We start from the raw sequence: 19,435 nt of genomic DNA on the forward strand, positions 1-19,435 counted from the left end.
CAGAGGAGTGATAGAAAAATCAACATGGCTGTGACAGAGCACTAAAACAGCAGTAAGGTATCAGTTTTTCACACGTGATTAGCAGACATTAGGATGCTGGACAATGTTGATATTGATGACAGTGTGGGGACATTGAAACCCTCATGCACCGCTGTAGGAGTTGTGACTGATTCCACTGTCCAGATAGCAATCCAGCATAAGGTACACTTGTACCATCATTACCCAGTATATGTTCCAGAGAAAGTCTCAGGGCATTAATGAAACTGTCTGAGGATGCTCACTGCAGTGTTATTGGTGATGGTGGAGTTGGGGCCATGCAGGTGTCCATTTCTGGGAGACTGAAGAGTAAAATATCGTGGGTGCACATCATGGGTTTACCAGCCAGCAGTGCCAGCAGTGAGAAGCAATAAATTAGACACACACAAAGCAATGTAGATGGATCTTAATAATAAGTATTATTAGAAAAGGATAAGAAATGGGATGAGATATATGTCACTGCACCATTTCCATAAATGTAAAATACATACAAAACAATACATGATTTTCAGAAATACTTTTATTAACAAAAAATATACTTCAATACATGACAATGACTGCCTGAAGGGAGAAGGAAAGGAGAGCGGAGTATGGGGATGAAAGGGAGTAGACACACACATAAAACAAGAGAGGTGCCAGTGGTCATAGTGTGCAGCCAGCCAAAGAACAGGATAACCTCAATCTGCTTTTGAGGCCCAAAGGGAAACAGAAGAAGAAAAACACACGAGCACTAGGAGAAGTTAGATAGAACCAGCTACATCCCAGGTTAGCAAAATTCCTGACTGCATGGGTTGGTCAGGACCATGGAGAGCTGCTCCACGTCCCTGCTCAACTTGAGGCTCTCTGCTCAATGCCCTACTGCTTTTCTCTTTCCTGTTCCCCCTTCCTCCAACTGACTCTCTTCTCTATTTTTCTTTCCAGTGTCTTCTCTGCCCCCTCCTCCTCAGCCCCCCACTCCTCCCTTGCCCACTTTGCTCCCTTTCCTTCTTGCCAGAGCCTCAGCCCCTGAGCTCTCCACTCCAAATGGGCTTCTGCTTGCTCCCCTGGTTTCCTTCCCAGTGTCTCTTCCCCTCCCCACTCCCTGTTTCCACCCCTCCCTCCCCCCACCCCGTCAGTTCTGCCACCGTCCTCCCTGCCCTGCTCTGCTCCATCCCCGCTGCACCCTGAACTAACTGATGTTAACCCTCTTCTCTCTTCCTCACGGCTGGCAGGCCCACAGGTTTGAGCTCTGTTTCTCTGTCACTTCCCACCTCATCTGTTCTCTGCCTCACCCCACTGCCTTCCTCCATGCCCACCGCACCCCCATCACCCTTCCTGTCCTGTGGGGCCCGGGCCAAGGCCGTGGCCCAGCCTTTGCAGACTGAATGCAGCCGCCCTCTCCCCATCCTCGCTCCCCAGCCTGGGGGACAGGGAGCGAGAGTAGGAAGAGGAGGAGGAGGAGGAGGCGGCCCAGGGTAAGTGACTACCCCATGGCTGGGGACCCACGGAGGACAGAAGCCCAGCAGGGGGATCTGCCAAGGGGGAAGGGAATCTCAGAGACCCCTGTACCTGAGAGGGAGAGGAAGTCTCACTCTGGGATGAAGCCAGTGGGAGGAGAAGCCACCAGGCCCTCTAACAGTCAGGAACAAGAAAGGTCCCAAGAAAGCCAGCACTGAGGTCAGCCAAACTAGGTCTGTCCAGTCCCAGTCCATGCTTCTGGGGGGTTCCTCTCTGATTTGGGGAGCAGGCAGGGACTCTGGGAGGCAGTGCATAGAACAGAAGGAAACCCCTTGCTAGGACTGCCATGGAACCAATGCTCCTGTCCCACAATCAGTCCATGTCACTCCCTATTTAATCAAGACAAAGGGATGGACCTGAAGTATCCAGATGGTTCCACCACTGTCCCCTCCAGGGAACCCCTCAGGGCTTTTCAGCTACCATGACTTTCTTTTAAACGTGATCTCCCTAGAATCTAAGCATTTTTTAAATTGTGATAAAATACACATAACGAAATTTACCACTTTAGCCACTTTTTAAGTGTAGAGTCCAGTAGTGTTAAGTACATTTGCATTGTTAGGCAATACAGCAGTTTTTAAACAAGCAATTACATAGCTTCTGTGTGCCAGGTACTGTTCTAAGTACTTTAGAAATGGAAGCTCATTTTGTTTTTCTAATCCTCAAAATAGTAGGGGATTGAGAAAAGGATGGGTTGACAGTCAGTAGTGTAATCATCTTGTTTTACAAATGACACAGAGGTGCAGAGAGGTGACATAACTTCCCCAACATCACCTGGCTAGTAAGCATCATAGGAGGGGCAGAACCACGTGCCCTCAGCTTATGAGGAGTCTGTGGGCCCACCCCAGCCACAAGTCCCAGAATCCACTGGGGACCATCATCCTCTGTGAGGAGTGGGAGGGTTTGGCCAGGAGCACCCCTGGGAAGGGCAGATTTTAGGGGGTTCTTCTCAGGCTGAACCTGGCCTGGTCTGGTCCACAGGATCTGTAATGGTGAAGTCCCCCCTGAACCGGGAGCTGGTTGCCACCTATGAGGTCACTCTCTCAGTGATTGACAATGCCAGCGACCTACCAGAGCGCTCTGTCAGTGTGCCAAATGGTAAGGTTCCCTGCAGACATCTCTCATTGGTCACTCAGAACCAATCAGGGCAGGGGGCAGGTGGGGAATAGGCACTGGTCTGTCCCCAGGGAGGGAGCAACAAGACCCAGTTGCTCCAGGAGCCAGGAGTCAGGCAACACAAGAGGCATGGAAGGTGGCAGCCACTGTGAGGCCCAGGGTGGTGATAGCTACATAGAGCTCAGCAGTGGAGGATCCAGAAGCTCAGAATTGTGTGTGATCTGAACCCCCAGGCTCAGAGTAGGAAGGAGGCTTGGTAGAGACTGGAAAGGATTGAGAAAAAATGGTTTGACAGAGGCTTAGGTTCAGCCAGCAGAACTGGTAATCAGGGTGTGGCTAGGATGTGAGATGGGAAACCCATGATCTTATAGGAAACCACAGGGTTAGCACAGAGGAAGCAAAGAGCGAGGGGAGGTGATCTTAGGCCACAGACACTGCTTTGAGGATGCAGGCACTTACAGTGGAGAATGGAGGGGCCTAGTGTTACCTTCTGCTAGTCAGGCCCAGGCCACCCTGCCTGCAGCCTTGAGGCATGGGCTGGGAGGGGGAGGCAGAGGGGTGGATTTTGTGTGGGCAGAGCGAGAGTTGAGAGGGGGAAGTGGGATGGGGTGGCCTCAAGTTGCCTCGGACATGAGGCAGAGACAGCTGCTGTGGGGGAAGCCAGGCCTGGCAGATGTTGACTGCTTATCTTCACAGCCCAGAAGGCCACATTTTCCGGAAGGAAGGGTAGACTTGGTCATCTCTTCCGTGTCAGAGGCTCAGATGGTTAAGGGCCCAGGCCGGTTACATAGAGGGGACAGCTCAGACAGGATCTAGGATCTTAAAGATTATCTTACCCTACCTCATTAAGCAGGTTAGGAAACCAGGGCACAGAAAGAGCCAAGGGCTCCACCAGGGTCACCTAGCCCTTCCTCTTATGGAACAGCAAGTTAGCAGACCACTGGAAAGGCTCCTGTCCTGCAGCCTGAGGGTCAGGTCAATCCTCAGGGGGCCTCCGGGGGGCTGTGGGATGCTGCCATGCTCTCCCAGCTTGGTTGAAGCTAAAGAAGGCCTGGTCCAGCCACACTGGTGTCCTTCCCCTCTCCCTCACTCACGGCCTCCACCCCAGCCAAGCTGACTGTCAACGTCCTGGACGTCAATGACAATACGCCCCAGTTCAAGCCCTTTGGGATCACCTACTACACGGAGCGGATCCTGGAGGGGGCCACCCCCGGGACAACACTCATTGCTGTGGCAGCTGTGGACCCTGACAAGGGCCTCAATGGGCTGGTCACCTACACCCTGCTGGACCTGGTGCCCCCAGGCTACGTCCAGCTGGAGGACTCCTCGGCAGGTAGGTCAGAAATCTGTCAGAGGAGGGCTGGGGGGCATATATCTGTACTTGCTTAGCCCCCAGGAGGGACCATAGCCTCTCCGTGGCCCCTCAGTGGACTGGGCCAGATCCAAGATGGCTGACATTCCATGCCAGATTCCAGATGCCCAAACCAGGGGAAGGGACAGAGTGCTTACTCCTGGGTTGGGATGGAAGCCTCTTGATGTCTGCCAGAAACCTGGGATATCCCACCAGCCAAGCTCCTACTATTAGTACCACTGAGGGAGCAGGAAGGCCAAGAAGGAGGTGTCTCCGGTCCTGGGCTAGTTGATGTTCATCCCTGTGACTGGGAGAAGCTTTTTCACCCTCCGTAAGAAAAACTGGACACTAGTCCCTCCTTGCTGTGTGCCCTGCCGCTGGGCAGTGCTGCCCAACCACCCTCCTTCAAGTGACCACACCTGCCCCTCGGAGTCCAGGTCCTTCCCCTCATACTTTGGAGAGCTGCCATGAATGAACCATGGCCAAAATGACCATGGGAGCCTCTGTGTCTTAGGGAAGGTCATTGCCAACCGGACAGTGGACTACGAGGAGGTGCACTGGCTCAACTTTACTGTGAGGGCCTCAGACAACGGGTCCCCACCCCGGGCAGCTGAGATCCCTGTCTACCTGGAGATCGTGGACATCAATGACAACAACCCCATCTTTGACCAGCCCTCCTACCAGGTGAGTGGCCAGGCCACAGGCTGGGTCCAGGACCTGTGGCAATATCTTGGGGCCTTTGGGCATCTTCCTCTCCCACCCTGCCAGTCTCTAACCCCCCTGGGAGTGCTCAGCCCATGAGCAGCTTGATGCCTGCATCAGTGAGTTCTAGGGCTGTGCTCGGGCTCTGGGACTGACCTTGGCCTACTCTCTCTCCCTGCCCACTGGGCTCCAGGAGGCGGTCTTTGAGGATGTGCCTGTGGGCACAGTCATCCTAACAGTCACTGCCACTGATGCTGACTCAGGCAACTTTGCACTCATTGAGTACAGCCTTGGAGATGGAGAGGGCAAGTTTGCCATCAACCCCACCACGGTGAGCAGTGATGAAGGCCCTGGAATCTAGAAGTGGGAAGGACCCAGGGTCAGAGACTGAACAGCCACCAAAAGTATTGCAGTGATCCCTCTGGGTCTTGTCACCTGGACATCTGCAGCCCCAAAGGTTCTTTAGCCAAGTCAGCAAACCCTGTTCTCAGAGTCCCAGACATTTGTCAGACTGCAGCCTTTCTGTCCCAACAGATGTTGAAGGAAGTGGCCAAGTCTTTTGGAATGAGCTCTTTGTGGGACTTCTGAGATGTGTCCTCTGCACACTAAAAATGCATGATTGAAGTCCATGGGGCTACTTTTTGAGATAGTCAGAAAAGAGGCATGGGAAGCACTGCAGAAAGTGGGCACAGTGTCTGAGCACCTACTGTATACATGGCCCTATACTCAGTGCTGGGGAAGGGAGGATGCCCCAAAGGGTGCCTCCCACATGCTTCCTTGAATCTCAGACCTGTGGAAGAGCCGAAATTCAGGAGAAAAGATGGGTGATGATTTCAAATGTCTGCTAATTGGTTCAAAGCTGTTATTTTCAGTATAGAGAGAGAGCCCTGTGGCCTAGGGCTCGTTAGTCAGGCAGGGCCTTCCCCAGTTGCTGGGGCTGGAACTGGACTTTCCCTTCCACTGCCCTGCTCTGCCTACGTCGTCTGGCACTCTGCCCTTTCAGCAGTGTTCACTCCTTCCTGCTTGGTATGAGCCATCAGACATGGCTCCAGGCCTGGCCTTAAGACAATTGAACATTTATGGGGTACCTACTATATGCTATTTCCTGGTCAGGCAGGGAGCTGCAGGCTGGGCTGGTCACCCCATCCCCAGGTAGGCTGGGGTAGTGAGAGCAAGAAGAGCCGCTAGAATGGGAGCTTCCTGGGGGCAGGAGTTATTGTCTCTTTTGTTCAGTGTCAAATCTCCAGACCCCATAACAGCATCTGGCCATACTAGGTGCTCAATAAATATCTTTTGAATGATTGAAGGACCTAAAGCCACCCTCTCCCTACTAGGGTGACATCTATGTGCTGTCTTCTCTGGACCGGGAGAAGAAGGACCACTATATCCTGACTGCCTTGGCCAAAGACAACCCTGGGGATGTAGCCAGCAACCGTCGTGAAAATTCAGTGCAGGTGAGGGGAGCTAACCTGGGCCAGGGACAACAGGGACTGGGGTTGTGGAGGCAACAAGCAAAGCCTCTAGCGAGTGGACTGCTACAGATTGGGAGCAGAGCCACCCAGTCCCCTTTGAGACACAGTGACAGAAAGGAGAAGGCAAGAGGGTGACTGGATGGGTTGTAACCCATGACTGTGGCCTAGGAAGACAGGGACCCTCTGGGAGAAATCTTTGCCAAACTGCTATTTGGCAAAATATTTTGGCAAATAGGCAGCTAAACATACCTGGGTGTAAGCCAAATAATGCTTGGGGCTCCACATGGCCCAGTATCACCATAGTGTCCCATTGAAAGAAACACAGTCCAGAAACCAAACATAATTATGAAGGAATCATGTTTATTTATGTCTCTCTCTCTTCTTCTTCTTTTTTTTTTTTTTTTTGAGATGGAGTTTCGCTCTTGTTGCCCAGGGTAGAGTGCAATGGCGCGATCTGGCTCACCGCAACCTCCACCTCCCGATTCAAGCAATTCTCCTGCCTCAGCCTCCTGAGTAGCTGGGATTACAGGCATGCGCCACCACACCTGGCTAATTTTGTATTTTTAGTAGAGACAGGGTTTCTCCATGTTGGTCAGACTGGTCTCGAACTCCTGACCTCAGGTGATTCACCCGCCTCAGCCTCCCAAAGTGCTGGGATTATAGACTTGAGCCACGGAGTCTGGCCTAGTTATGTCTCTTAAAGAATACTAATGAGGGCTCCAAGTCACAACCCCATTCCCATTCCAGTGTCCACACAGCTGTTCTGAGGCCAGCATCTCACCCTCTCGGCTCTCAATCCCCTTTTCTCTGCAGAGTCCCAGGCCTCAAGGTTTTGCTTCCTCTTTCTCTCTCCTCCCTTCTTTTGCCTTTGGCAGACCTATCTTTCTGTACGTAGTACTCACTTCTCCCTCACAATAAACTCATCATCTGAAGGAAACTCTCTTGAAAGGTCGGGGGTGTGAACAGCTGAATGGGCCAAGACCACTTCTTTTTGGCAGGTAGAGGGGGCTGGGAACACACGCACACATCCGAACCTCATCCCTGTCACTTATGCATGTGCTGTGTTGGGAAAAGCACAGTATTTGGGGTCAGAAGACTCAAGTTCCATGAGCTGAGCACACTACCTTTGTCAGTTAACCTCTCTGAGCCTGTGTTGTCAAATCTGCAAAGGAGGGTACAGATGTGCAATTGGGGACATGAGGTGGTTTGAAAGTGCTTTGTGCACTGAAAGGAGATCTTTAAAGTCACTGCTGTTGGCCGGAGCATGGTGGCTCATGCCTGTAATCCCAGCATTTTGGGAGGGTGAGGCGAGGGGATCACCTGAGGTTAGGAGTTCAAGACCAGCCTGGCCAACATGGTGAAAACCCGTCTCTACTAGAAATATAAAAATTAGCCAGGCGTGGTGGTGCATACCTGTAATCCCAGCTACTTGGGAGGCTGAGGCAGGAGAATCGCTTGAACCCAAGAGGTGGAGGTTGCAGTGAGCTGAGAGCGCACCATTGTGCTCCAGCCTGGGTGACAAGAGCAAAACTCCATCGAAAAAAAAAAAAAAAATGAAGTCACTGCTATGAAGGGCTCTGATAAGGATGCAGTTCAGGCAGGTCCCAGCAACCAGGGAACAAAGGCCCCATGGTTTGCTGTGTCCATAAGACCTGCCCTAGACTGGGAGGTCAGCTAAGGAAGCCAAGTCTCAGGCCAGACACAAATCCCAGTCAAGAGAAGCCTTGGGGAGTGAAGGAATGCCACCAAACCAGCACTAAGGGACAGAGATTAGAGCCAGATTTATAGGACCACTGTGGGGAGTAGCAAGGAACAAAAGTAGGAGGTGTGAGGGGATAAGGGGTTTCTGCTTCAGGGCCCAGGTGCAGATTACCTGTTAACCACTGTTCTAGTTGTTGAGTGTTTATTGAGCTAGGCACTGTGCCAAGGATCTAGGATTGTGCAGCCAAAGAAACTGAGGCTCAGGGGGTTAAATAAGTTGCTTCAAATCAGACTCCAACACATTAGAAGACATTACCTCCCTCCCAGGCTGGTACCTGTCCTTCCTCTATCTGGGCTTACTCCTGCATGACCAGGTCCCCTGTGGCAGCCCCATCCTGCTCCTCACCTTTAGCTTTGACCTCCCTCCACTCAGGTGGTGATCCAAGTGCTGGATGTCAATGACTGTCGGCCACAGTTCTCCAAGCCCCAGTTCAGCACAAGTGTGTATGAGAATGAGCCAGCGGGCACCTCGGTCATCACCATGATGGCCACTGACCAGGATGAAGGTCCCAATGGAGAGTTGACCTACTCACTCGAGGGCCCTGGCGTGGGTATGTGGCCTTCCTTGGACACCCGTGATGCCTTGGGGGATGGGAGGGGCAGGCCTGCCACCCCAGGCCAGGAGTAGAGGGAAGGGTGGGAAGGACGTCTCAACCAGAGCTACTCTCCTGCCCCCACTGCCAGAGGCCTTCCATGTGGACATGGACTCGGGCCTGGTGACCACACAGCGGCCACTGCAGTCCTACGAGAGGTTCAATCTGACCGTGGTGGCCACAGATGGCGGAGAGCCCCCACTCTGGGGCACCACCATGCTCCTGGTGGAGGTCATCGACGTCAACGACAACCGCCCTGTCTTTGTGCGCCCACCCAACGGCACCATCCTCCACATCAGAGAGGTACTCCTGCCCCCAGGGCCTCCTGCCCACCAGTATTTCCTTCTTCCAGCTGTGGCCTAGAAGAGTGGAAGCACTCTACTCTAAAGGTGGGGAAACTTGGCTTCAGGAAATTAGCTCCAGGAAAAAAAAAAAAAAAAAAAAAACATTTTTAATTAAAAAAAGTTTATTAAGGTGGGGAAACTGAGACCAGAGAAGGAAGCAGACCTGTCCAGTGCCACACAGGGTGGTATTGAACAGTGGTTAGTATATGGGCTGTGCTAGTTAAAGATCTTTGGTTCGGCTGGGCGCAGTGGCTCACGCCTGTAATCCCAGCACTTTGGGAGGCCGAGGCAGGTGGATCATTTGAGGTCAGGAGTTCGAGACCAGCCTGGCCAACATAACGAAACCCCATCTCTACTAAAAATGCAAATAAATAAATAAATAAATAAATGCTGGGCATGGTGGTGCATGCCTATAATCTCAACTGCTCAGGAGGCTGAGGCAGCAGAATCGCTTGAACCCGGGAAATGGAGGTTGCAGTGAGCCGAGATTGCACCACTGCATTCCAACCTGGGCAACAGAGTGAGACTCTATCCAAAAGACAAAAAATTTAGTTGAAGTCTAACTCTATCGCTTATCAGCCCAATGACTTTGAGCAAGTGACTTCTGTAAGTCTATTTTCTGTAAGTCTATTTTTTCCTCTGCAAAACAGGACTAATAATAAGTAAGTACCCCATCTCTTGATCCTAGATGTCTACCAAAAAGGACAGGCTCCTCCACAACCCACTTCCCCCATACTTGTCTCAGAATAAACACACACGCCCCTTCCGTCTTTCCGTTGTTCCTGCTGATACAGTGTGGAGACAGCCTAGGAGCTGAGAATGAGCATCAAAATAAGAAACAAGGGGAAGTGGCGAGGTTCTGGAATCTCTCCAGTTCTTCCACTTCTCAGTCTAAATTGCCACATAAAGATAGAGGAAGTACTCCTTTGTCTTCTGCTCTCCCCGTTTCTTCTAAGTACACAGGCCCAAAGTGCTCCTTAGTGGCACCATCAGAGTATCTCCCACTTGTTCTTTGTCCCCCAAACTCCACCCAGGCTCCACATCTCAGAATGTCCGTGCTAAGTCCATCGTGTCACTCTGTCTCCTCTTTGAGGTCCTGTGGGATAAAAGTCTCCCAGGGCTAAGCTCAAAGAAGCATTGTGCCTTTACCATGTGCTTTGCTTTTTTACCTTGTGTCTAGTGTCTCTTCAGCAGTGATAGAGCAGTCCGTCCTCTTTGGTGTGCCCACTAGGGAGCTCAGAGTGGTCAGCTCATCTCGAGTGACCCTGCAGGGACTTAGGGCTTATACCTTGCTTCCCACCCCTCAGTTTTCATCTTCCTGCCAACCAATTTTTTTCTTTACCCTAGTTTTTTAACTTGATCAATCTTGTTATAATTTATGTATTTTTGTCCCCTGCATCAAATCTCTTTTGTGGAATGAGGCAGGGTATAAATTAATAATAATCTAGTCCTTTTTCACACCAAAGGCCCCATTTATGAAGACTCCCTTCAAGGGCTTTGCATTTGGAAAGACTTACGTCTCCTGAACAATCAGCATGTATTATGTGTATGTCGTCCTACTTTTTATTAGACGTAACTGCCATTTGGAACTTCCAGTTGTCATGATCTGTGAGATAAACAACGAAACCACGCTGAGCTGATCATTTTTCAGCTAAAAGCAAAGAAACATGCCCTTTCTTTTGCCCTGGGCTGCCTTGTCGTGGGTCAATGTATGATTTCAATGATGTTTTCAAGATCTTGGACTTAGCTCAAAGGCGTTCAGGAGACAGGCTCAGGGGAGTGAGGTGGCATGTCCAGGTTCCGGGCAGGTTAGTTACAAACCAGACCCTGGTGGCCAACCCCTATCCTATCCACCATGTCACCCTGCCTGTGTCCCCCACCCCCATTTTCAGGTACCCCATTGGATGGATGTTGTTTGGGGACACCCAGAATTCCTGTGTTTGGGGTAGCAGAGAGAGCAAGACTGATACAGGACAAAGGCTGGCTGTGGCCTCAGCGCTTGGATCCCCTCTGTCCCCTAAACCTCAGCATGCAATGAATGGGACTAGAAGGGCGGAGTCAGCTCCTGGGAAGATGGTCACCCTGGGAAGGCTTGAAGCATGTGGTTCCCAGGCTGGACTGTCAGTGCACAGTGGCCTTAGCTTGGGTTGGGGAGGAAAGAAGAGGGACAACAGCTAGCAGAAGCCCAGAATCCAGGAGAATCCAGCCGAGCAGGAAGGTGCTCCTGGTGGGTGCCGTAAGCTGTTGAGGACATTCTGCTACCGTAGGAGAAAGAGCGAGGGCTCCCTCAGGGCCTGGGAGCTGAGATTCTCTCAGGGGTCCAGGAGCCTTCCTCCCCACACTTCCCACAGGAGATCCCGCTGCGCTCCAACGTGTATGAGGTCTACGCCACGGACAAGGATGAGGGCCTCAACGGCGCCGTGCGTTACAGCTTCCTGAAGACGGCGGGCAACCGGGACTGGGAGTTCTTCACCATCGACCCAATCAGCGGCCTCATCCAGACTGCGCAGCGCCTGGACCGCGAGACGCAGGCGGTGTACAGCGTAAGGGCGGGGCCCGGTGCGAGGGGCGGGGCCTGGGGCGGGGCTTGCTTCTGGGCGCTAGTCCTGCTCCTCGCCTCCTGGAAAGTCTCTAGGGGACCTGGCCACCGGGAAGTCCCCAAGCCAACCCCCTCTCCCAGTCTTTTCCTCTGACTGCACTCTTCCGCTCCTAGCTCATCTTGGTGGCCAGCGACCTGGGCCAGCCGGTGCCATACGAGACTATGCAGCCGCTGCAGGTGGCCCTGGAGGACATTGATGACAACGAACCCCTCTTCGTGAGGCCTCCAGTGAGCTCGCCCACCTCCTGCGCTGGTCACACCTACACAGGGACTCACCTGCCTGCAAGCACACACGCGCACACACTTTCCTATATACACTGTGCCAGAATACACATTTGGCTAGACACAGAAACATCTGTCTGCATGCACTTCATGCAAGAACAACTATTTATTGAGCAGCTGTGTTACACTATATTGAGCTATATTGAGCGATGGAAAAAAAAAAAAAAAAAAGGCAGACCAAAATGCCTGACTTATGGAGCTGATAGCCTTGTCTTTGCCTACACACACACACACACACACACACACACACACACACACACAAAGCATGAAAATCAGCTCTGATTTTGTTTTGTTTTGTTTTGTTTTTGAGACAGAATCTTGCTTTGTTGCCCAGGCTGGAGTGCAGTGGCATGATCTTGACTCACTGCAACCTCCACCTCCCTGGTTCAAGTGATTCTTCTGCCTCGGCCTCCCAAGTAGCTAGGATTACAGGCGCCCGCCACCATGCCCAGCTAATTTTTGTATTTTTAGTAGAGACGGGTTTTTGCCATGTTGGCCAGCCTGGTCTAGAACTCCTGACCTCAAGTGATCCACCTGCCTCGGCCTCCCAAAATGCTGGGATAACAGGCGTGAGCCACTACGCCCCGCCCAGCTCTGATGTATTGATATGGGGCTGACATGAAATCTGACAGCAGGGCTGAGGGCCCCTCCTGTGGACTCCAACTCTCTGACATGGTTGTTTTTTCTTCTTATGTGCACATGGGATGTGATGTTGCTTGGAGACTGTTGAGTGTGAGTGCATACACATGCATGTGCATATAAGAGTAACGTGTGTGCTCCTCTCATTTAAGCACTCATTTGGGTTCTGGGCAACACTCTGTGAGGGCAGAGCTTAGGTCCCCAGGCCATGCTTTGCTCCCTTGAGGTTACAATGCTTCTACTCACCCTATAAGGCCTGGACAGTAAATTCCCTCAGGACATGCATAGTCACTGCCCAGGGCCCTGAAACAGGGACTGGAAGCTTAGGCCTTCCCTTGGCACCCTGTGAGGACATCCCCCTCCCTCCGCAGAAAGGCAGCCCCCAGTACCAGCTGCTGACAGTGCCTGAGCACTCACCACGCGGCACCCTCGTGGGCAATGTGACGGGCGCAGTGGATGCAGATGAGGGCCTCAACGCGATCGTGTACTACTTCATCGCAGGTGGGGCCCGACAGAGCTAGTGCCCTGATTATCCTGGGGCTAGAGATGACCCACATATGCCCTGCCCCTGGCCCTACCCCCTCACCCTGTGCCATGGTCCCACCCTCAGTCGGCAACGAAGAGAAGAACTTCCATCTGCAGCCCGACGGGCGTCTGCTGGTGCTGCGGGACCTGGACCGGGAGCGAGAAGCCATCTTCTCCTTCATAGTCAAGGCCTCCAGCAATCGCAGCTGGACACCTCCCCGTGGACCCTCCCCAGCGCTCGACCTGGTTGCTGACCTCACACTGCAGGAGGTGCGCGTTGTGCTAGAGGACATCAACGACCAGCCGCCACGCTTCACCAAGGCTGAGTACACTGCAGGTGCAGGGACTGGAGCCTGGGCATGAGGTGTGGGGTGGCCCCTGCTCTGCAACTTACACCACCTGCCTGTTCCTGCAGGGGTGGCCACCGACGCCAAGGTGGGCTCAGAGTTGATCCAGGTTCTGGCCCTGGATGCAGACATTGGCAACAACAGCCTTGTCTTCTACAGCATTCTGGCCATCCACTACTTCCGGGCCCTTGCCAACGACTCTGAAGATGTGGGCCAGGTCTTCACCATGGGTAGGGGCCTGGCAGCACATGAGTGGCCTCTAGCCACGACCTCTCAGTCACTGCATGGAATGTCATCTGGGGGGAGATGGGGTTTGGGGGAGCACCACAGGATATGGGTGACCCCCCAGCCAGCCACGCCAATCCTGTTCATCCATCTATTCAGCAGTCCTTTCTTCAGTGTATCCGCCTATCCACCTCTTCATCTACCCACCAGCCCTTTCTTTTCATTCTCTCTTCTTTTCAACTCATCTGTCCATTACTTATCCATCCATCCATGTATCCACACTTCTGTCTGTCCATCTATCCTTCCATCCATCTGTCCGTCTGTCCTTCCATCCATCTTTTCTTCCTTCTATCTGTCAATCCATCCTGCTTTCATTCATCTCTCCATCTACCCATCTTCCCATTCTCCTTCCCATAATATTTGCCTGTTTTTCTAGTTGTGCACCTCGCCCTCCCCTATGTCAGGCATTGTGTTAGGACTGGGGCTCCAGGATTCAAAGCACACACTTATACCTATGGATGTGCATGTTTGTTTGTTTGTTTGTATATTGACCTGTGTAGATGGCTGAGACTCTCTGGGTCAGGCTCTAGGAGATGCCCCTGTGGGTGTCCCATTACCTTACTCCCAGTCCCAACCCCTTCCCCTTTCTTCTCCATCTAAAGACTCCTCCTCTGTATGCCTCATCTGTGGCCTGGCATTCAAGGCTCACTAGATCTTCCTCCTAATCCCTCTTTCTGTTCTACAGTCACCTGCTATCCTTAAAGGCCCTGTGCCCAGCCTAGCTAAGTTGCTTAGCATCCCCTCAGCCTGCTCTCTTCCATCCTCCCCTGGTCTTTGACCCCTCTGCCTTCGTTGCCTGGAATGCCATTTTGGCCCCTTTGCCTTCAGATGTCCATCCCCCACCCTTCAAGGTCTAGTTCATGTGCCACCTCATCCAGTTACACAAGCAGACACCATCCCTTTGTCCTCTGAGCTCTCACTGCTCTTATTTTATAAATCAAGGCACAGAGAGGCTCAGTAGTTTGCTTGAGGTCACACAGCTAGAAAGTGACAAATTTTGAGCCCAATCTCTTGTCTTTTAAGAGAAGACTATGCTGTACCACCTGATGATCTCTCTTCTATGGGTTTTGTTGTTATTTTCTTTTCTTTTTTTTTTTTTCGGCGATAGAGTCTCACTCTGTTTGTTGCCCAGGCTGGAGTACAGTGGCACAATCTCAGCTCACTGCAGCCTCTGCCTCCTGGGTTCAAGTGATTCTCCTGCCTCAGCCTAACAAGTAGCTGGGATTATGTGCACACACCACCATGCCTGGCTAGATTTTGTATTTTTAGTAGAGATGGGGTTTCATCATGTTGGCCAAGCTGGTCTCAAACTCCTGGCCTCAAGTGATCCGCCCGCCTCAGCCTCCCACAGGCGTGAGCCACTACACCCAGGCTTGTTTGTGGAATTCTGAGGTACATGTGTTCGAAAGAGAGAGGAGAGACAGACAGACACTAAAGGGGCTCAGAAATGGTCCTTTGCACCCTAGGATGGGACAACAGAGTCACAAACTTGTCATCTGCCTTCCCCCATGCTGATAACCTGCTGAGACCTGAGCCACTGCCACTTCAGATGGGCATCATTCCCACTTGCCTGTCACCTTTGCTCCCGGCTGCACCCTGTGGGCATTTGTGCTGCCTCCCCTAGATGTGCCCACCTACCCCAGGGCTCATGCCCCTTCCTGGGGATTCAGGAGCACTGAGTCTCTGAGCTGTGCCCCACCTTCGGGCTTCCTGCAGGGAGCGTGGACGGCATTCTGCGCACCTTCGACCTCTTCATGGCCTATAGCCCCGGCTACTTTGTGGTGGACATTGTGGCCCGAGACCTGGCAGGCCACAACGACACGGCCATCATCGGCATCTACATCCTGAGGGACGACCAGCGCGTCAAGATCGTCATTAACGAGATCCCCGACCGTGTGCGCAGCTTCGAGGAGGAGTTCATTCACCTGCTCTCCAACATCACTGGTGCCATTGTCAATACTGACGATGTACAGGTGCCTCATGGACCCACCTGGGGCCGGGGCAGTGGAGGGAGACGGGGAGGCCAGCCACAAGGAGAGACAGGGCATTGTGCAAAGGCCAGGGTGTGAAAGGCAGTATGGGCCCCACTTACTCATTTCCTAGCAGTGCGGCTTTGATAAAGTTCTCCCAGGTCTCTGGGCCTCAGTTTCCTCCTCCATAAAATGGGGTCAATAATAAATAGTACCTGGCCAAGTGTGGGTGAAGTGATTGGCCCATGCCTGGCCCTCAGCAAACATTCAGAGGGCTCTATTCACAGGGAAGGGCAGAAGGGGCTCCTAGAAGAGGCCTGCCCATCCCTGTGGCCCCCTGCTATGGTGGCCACACCCTACAATACCCCTTCCCATCCAGTTCCATGTGGACAAGAAGGGCCGGGTGAACTTTGCGCAGACAGAGCTGCTCATCCACGTGGTGAACCGTGATACCAACCGTATCCTGGATGTGGACCGGTGAGTGGGGGCCTGTGTTTGGACTGTCAGCCTGTCTGTCAGCATGCCTCCCTGCCCTGGAGTAGGGGAGAGGACTCACCAAAGGAGACACAGACCACACCATCAGGCCCACTGTGTGGGGCCACCTCCCAGAGGGGGCGGGGCTAGGAGACAGAGCAGAGTTTGGGAGTATGAGCAACTCTGTCCCTCGGAGCCTCCCTCTCCCCATCTGTAACATGGGAGTATTCAGGCCGTGCGCAGTGGCTTACACCTGTAACCCCAGCCCTTTGGGAGGCCAAGCCAGGTGGATCACCTGAGGTCAGGAGCTCAAGACCAGCCTGACCAACATGGGGAAACCCCATCTCTACTAAAAATACAAGTATTAGCCAGGTGGTGGCGCACACCTGTAATCCCAGCTACTCAGGAGGCTGAGGCAGGAAAATCAGTTGAACCTGGGAGGTGGAGTTTGCAGTGAGCCGAGATCATGCCACTGCACTCCAGCCTGGGCAACAGAGCAAGACTCCAATCTCTAAATAAATAAATAAATAAATAAATAAATAAATAAATAAATAAATAAATATGGGAGTATTCATCCACTGTGAAGATGGAACAGGATCCTACATAAAGGTTCGAGGAACCTTGTAAAACACAAAGCTGTTGCGGCCGGTAGTCCTCAATCTTGCAAGGCTTGGCGTTGATGAACTTTGGGGGCTTGAGGCAGGAGCAGAGCAGACTGTCATGAGGGGAATGGCTGAGGAGGAGAGCTGAGACCCCTGCCCCTCACCCAGGGTGATCCAGATGATCGATGAGAACAAGGAGCAGCTGCGGAATCTTTTCCGGAACTACAACGTCCTGGACGTGCAGCCTGCCATCTCTGTCCGGCTGCCGGATGACATGTCTGCCCTGCAGGTACCCAGCGACCCCACCCCACAGCCCTAGCCGCCCTCCCCACTGCCCAGGCTCACCCTGGTCCTGCTCCCGCAGATGGCGATCATTGTCCTGGCCATCCTCCTGTTCCTGGCTGCCATGCTCTTCGTCCTCATGAACTGGTACTACAGGACCGTGTGAGTGTCCCCCACCCCTGCCCTCAGGGGGCCAGCCACCTGCTCCCGGATGGCCATGAGGCAGGCAGGGCCTGAGACGTCAGCTTGGCCCCAGCCCGCCTCACCAGCCCCTCTCTGCTTCTCTCCAGACACAAGAGGAAACTCAAGGCCATTGTGGCTGGCTCAGCTGGTAAGTGAGGGCCGTGGTGGGGGCACAAGTGAGAAGGCAGCAGGCTGGGGGCCTGGAGTGTCCACCAGGGCCTCACAAGGCTGGCTCAGGCCCTTCACTGGGCCCAGGACCACGCCCCACACCCCACCCTCCCTCACCCCGCAACACCACCCCTAACCCTGGCTATGCCCCTCCCCTCCATGCCCCAACCCTTCTCCCTGCAGGGAATCGCGGCTTCATCGATATCATGGACATGCCTAACACCAACAAGTACTCCTTTGATGGGTGAGTGGGGTAGTGGCCCTGCCCAGTCCCCTGCGGGGAGTCCTGCTAGGACCCAGCTGGGGAGAGCTGCAGTCTCCCAGCACTGGGGCTACTGAAACCCAGGCTGTGGGCGCCCCCTGGTGGGTGGGCCACCCTCCCTCCATCCTCAGAAACCGTGTGGCTGAGAGGGGCTGTCTACCCCAGTGGGCCTCAAGTTCCAGGGGGTGCAGACTTTGGGCAGTGGGTGCAGGGTGAAGCCTCTGCACCAAAGGCAATCCAGACTGACATGCAGTCCTGGTTCTAGCAGGATCCCAGGGTGGGAGCATGCACCACAGGTGCCAGGGCCTCACACCCCCAAGTCAGTGAAAGGCACTACATGGCCAGGGAAATGGGCAGGATGTGGGGCGAGGCTGGAAGGGCACCTGTCTACTCGAGTCTTCCCTCCCTCCCCACTCTTTTCCCTCCCCAACTGCAGAGCCAACCCTGTGTGGCTGGATCCCTTCTGTCGGAACCTAGAACTGGCCACCCAGGCAGAGCATGAGGATGACCTACCGGAGAACCTGAGTGAGATCGCCGACCTGTGGAACAGCCCCACGCGCACCCACGTGAGCCAGAGGCGGTCAGGCATCACAAGGGGCAGGAGTGGAGGGGCTGGGTCTTTGTGATCTCTGGCCAAGGAGCTGGGTTCTTTAAGCGGTAGCCCCCTCCCTTGTGCATGTGTGTGGGGTCTGCCTCTGCTCCAGCTAACGTCCTCTCTCCCCAGGGAACTTTTGGGCGTGAGCCAGCAGCCGTCAAGCCTGATGATGACCGATACCTGCGGGCTGCCATCCAGGAGTATGACAACATTGCCAAGCTGGGCCAGATCATTCGTGAGGGGCCTATCAAGGTGAGCCCTCCCCACAGGCTCCATACCCAGTTCCCTGGCTGAGGTTGGACCCCACTCCAGAGAACACAGGGCGGTGGAGACCTCCAGGCTCAGCTAGACCCACCCTCCACTGGCGCAAGAACACCAGGGCTGATGGGGGGCTGCTCCAGCCTGCAGTGGCCTTAAGGGCAGAGCTCGGGAATGAGTCCATGTGTGTCCGGGCTGGCCACCATTTCCAGGCTCTGCTGCTCATCCTCTGCCCTAGGATCACCAGGATCAGATTTCTGTGTACCCTTGACTCCCAGAGGGAGTGGGCGAGGGGCGGGGCAGGCAGGGAAGGGCCTTGGTGGGGGTTAACCCTTTCCCTCCCCCAGGGCTCGCTGCTGAAGGTGGTCCTGGAGGATTACCTGCGGCTCAAAAAGCTCTTTGCACAGCGGATGGTGCAAAAAGCCTCCTCCTGCCACTCCTCCATCTCTGAGGTAGCCAGCTGGGTGGCCGGGAGCTGTGTGCTGTGCCCCAGCCTGGGGATGCTCTCTCTTGCTGTCCTGCTGTCCTTCTCTATGTCCCTGGAGCTCTGCAGCCCGGACCAAAGACAGGAAAGGGTGGGGGCCAGGAAGTCAGACGGCAGGCTCTGCTTTCTGGGCTCTTGGGGGCTTTCACAGGAATGGGGTAGGCTCTAAGGCAGTCTTTCTCAGATTAGAGAAAGACCTCAAGAACATACCTTTGGGGGTGATGTCACTTTAAGAAACTCCGCCAGGCGCGATGGCTCATGCCTATAATCCCAGCACTTTGGGAGGCCGAGGTGGGCGGATCATGAGGTCAGGAGTTCGAGACCAGCGTGGCCAACATGGCGAAACCCCATCTCTACTAAAAATACAAAAAATTAGCCAGGCGTGGTGGTGGACACCTGTAATCCCAGCTACTCAGGAGGTGGAGGCAGGAGAATTGCTGGAACCCAGGATGCCGAGGTTGCAGTGAACCAAGACCATGCCACTGCACTCCACTGGGTGACAGAGTGAGACTCTGTCTCAAAAAAAAAGGAAAGAAAAGAAACTGGCCATCGGGGTCAAATAGGCCTACATATGTTTGCCTGTAGTGATTATGTCAACACTTACAAAAGTC

At 53.6% G+C, this 19,435-nt stretch overlaps 1 protein-coding gene across 10 annotated transcripts in view; it reads left to right on the forward strand.

Moving 5' to 3' along the window:
• CDH23 (cadherin related 23) overlaps positions 1–19,435 on the forward strand; it is a 419,373-nt gene that overhangs the window by 397,739 nt on the left and 2,199 nt on the right. For 5 of the 10 annotated variants that reach the window (XM_021943382.2, XM_021943387.2, XM_021943383.2 and 2 more), the window contains 21 exons: positions 2,512–2,628; positions 3,755–3,979; positions 4,512–4,681; positions 4,893–5,030; positions 6,034–6,153; positions 8,306–8,483; positions 8,617–8,828; positions 11,221–11,412; positions 11,583–11,696; positions 12,761–12,890; positions 13,000–13,251; positions 13,330–13,491; positions 15,263–15,519; positions 15,896–15,993; positions 16,761–16,881; positions 16,957–17,036; positions 17,165–17,205; positions 17,409–17,469; positions 17,924–18,053; positions 18,212–18,334; positions 18,688–18,792. In XM_021943382.2, coding sequence (XP_021799074.2) covers positions 2,512–2,628; positions 3,755–3,979; positions 4,512–4,681; positions 4,893–5,030; positions 6,034–6,153; positions 8,306–8,483; positions 8,617–8,828; positions 11,221–11,412; positions 11,583–11,696; positions 12,761–12,890; positions 13,000–13,251; positions 13,330–13,491; positions 15,263–15,519; positions 15,896–15,993; positions 16,761–16,881; positions 16,957–17,036; positions 17,165–17,205; positions 17,409–17,469; positions 17,924–18,053; positions 18,212–18,334; positions 18,688–18,792 — 3,026 coding nt within the window. The other 5 variants (XM_021943384.2, XM_031652259.1, XM_021943386.2 and 2 more) reach the window with 5 other exon arrangements.

Source organism: Papio anubis, chromosome 11 (genome assembly GCF_008728515.1).
Source record: "Papio anubis isolate 15944 chromosome 11, Panubis1.0, whole genome shotgun sequence".
In the NCBI taxonomy this organism is placed as follows: domain Eukaryota; kingdom Metazoa; phylum Chordata; class Mammalia; order Primates; family Cercopithecidae; genus Papio; species Papio anubis.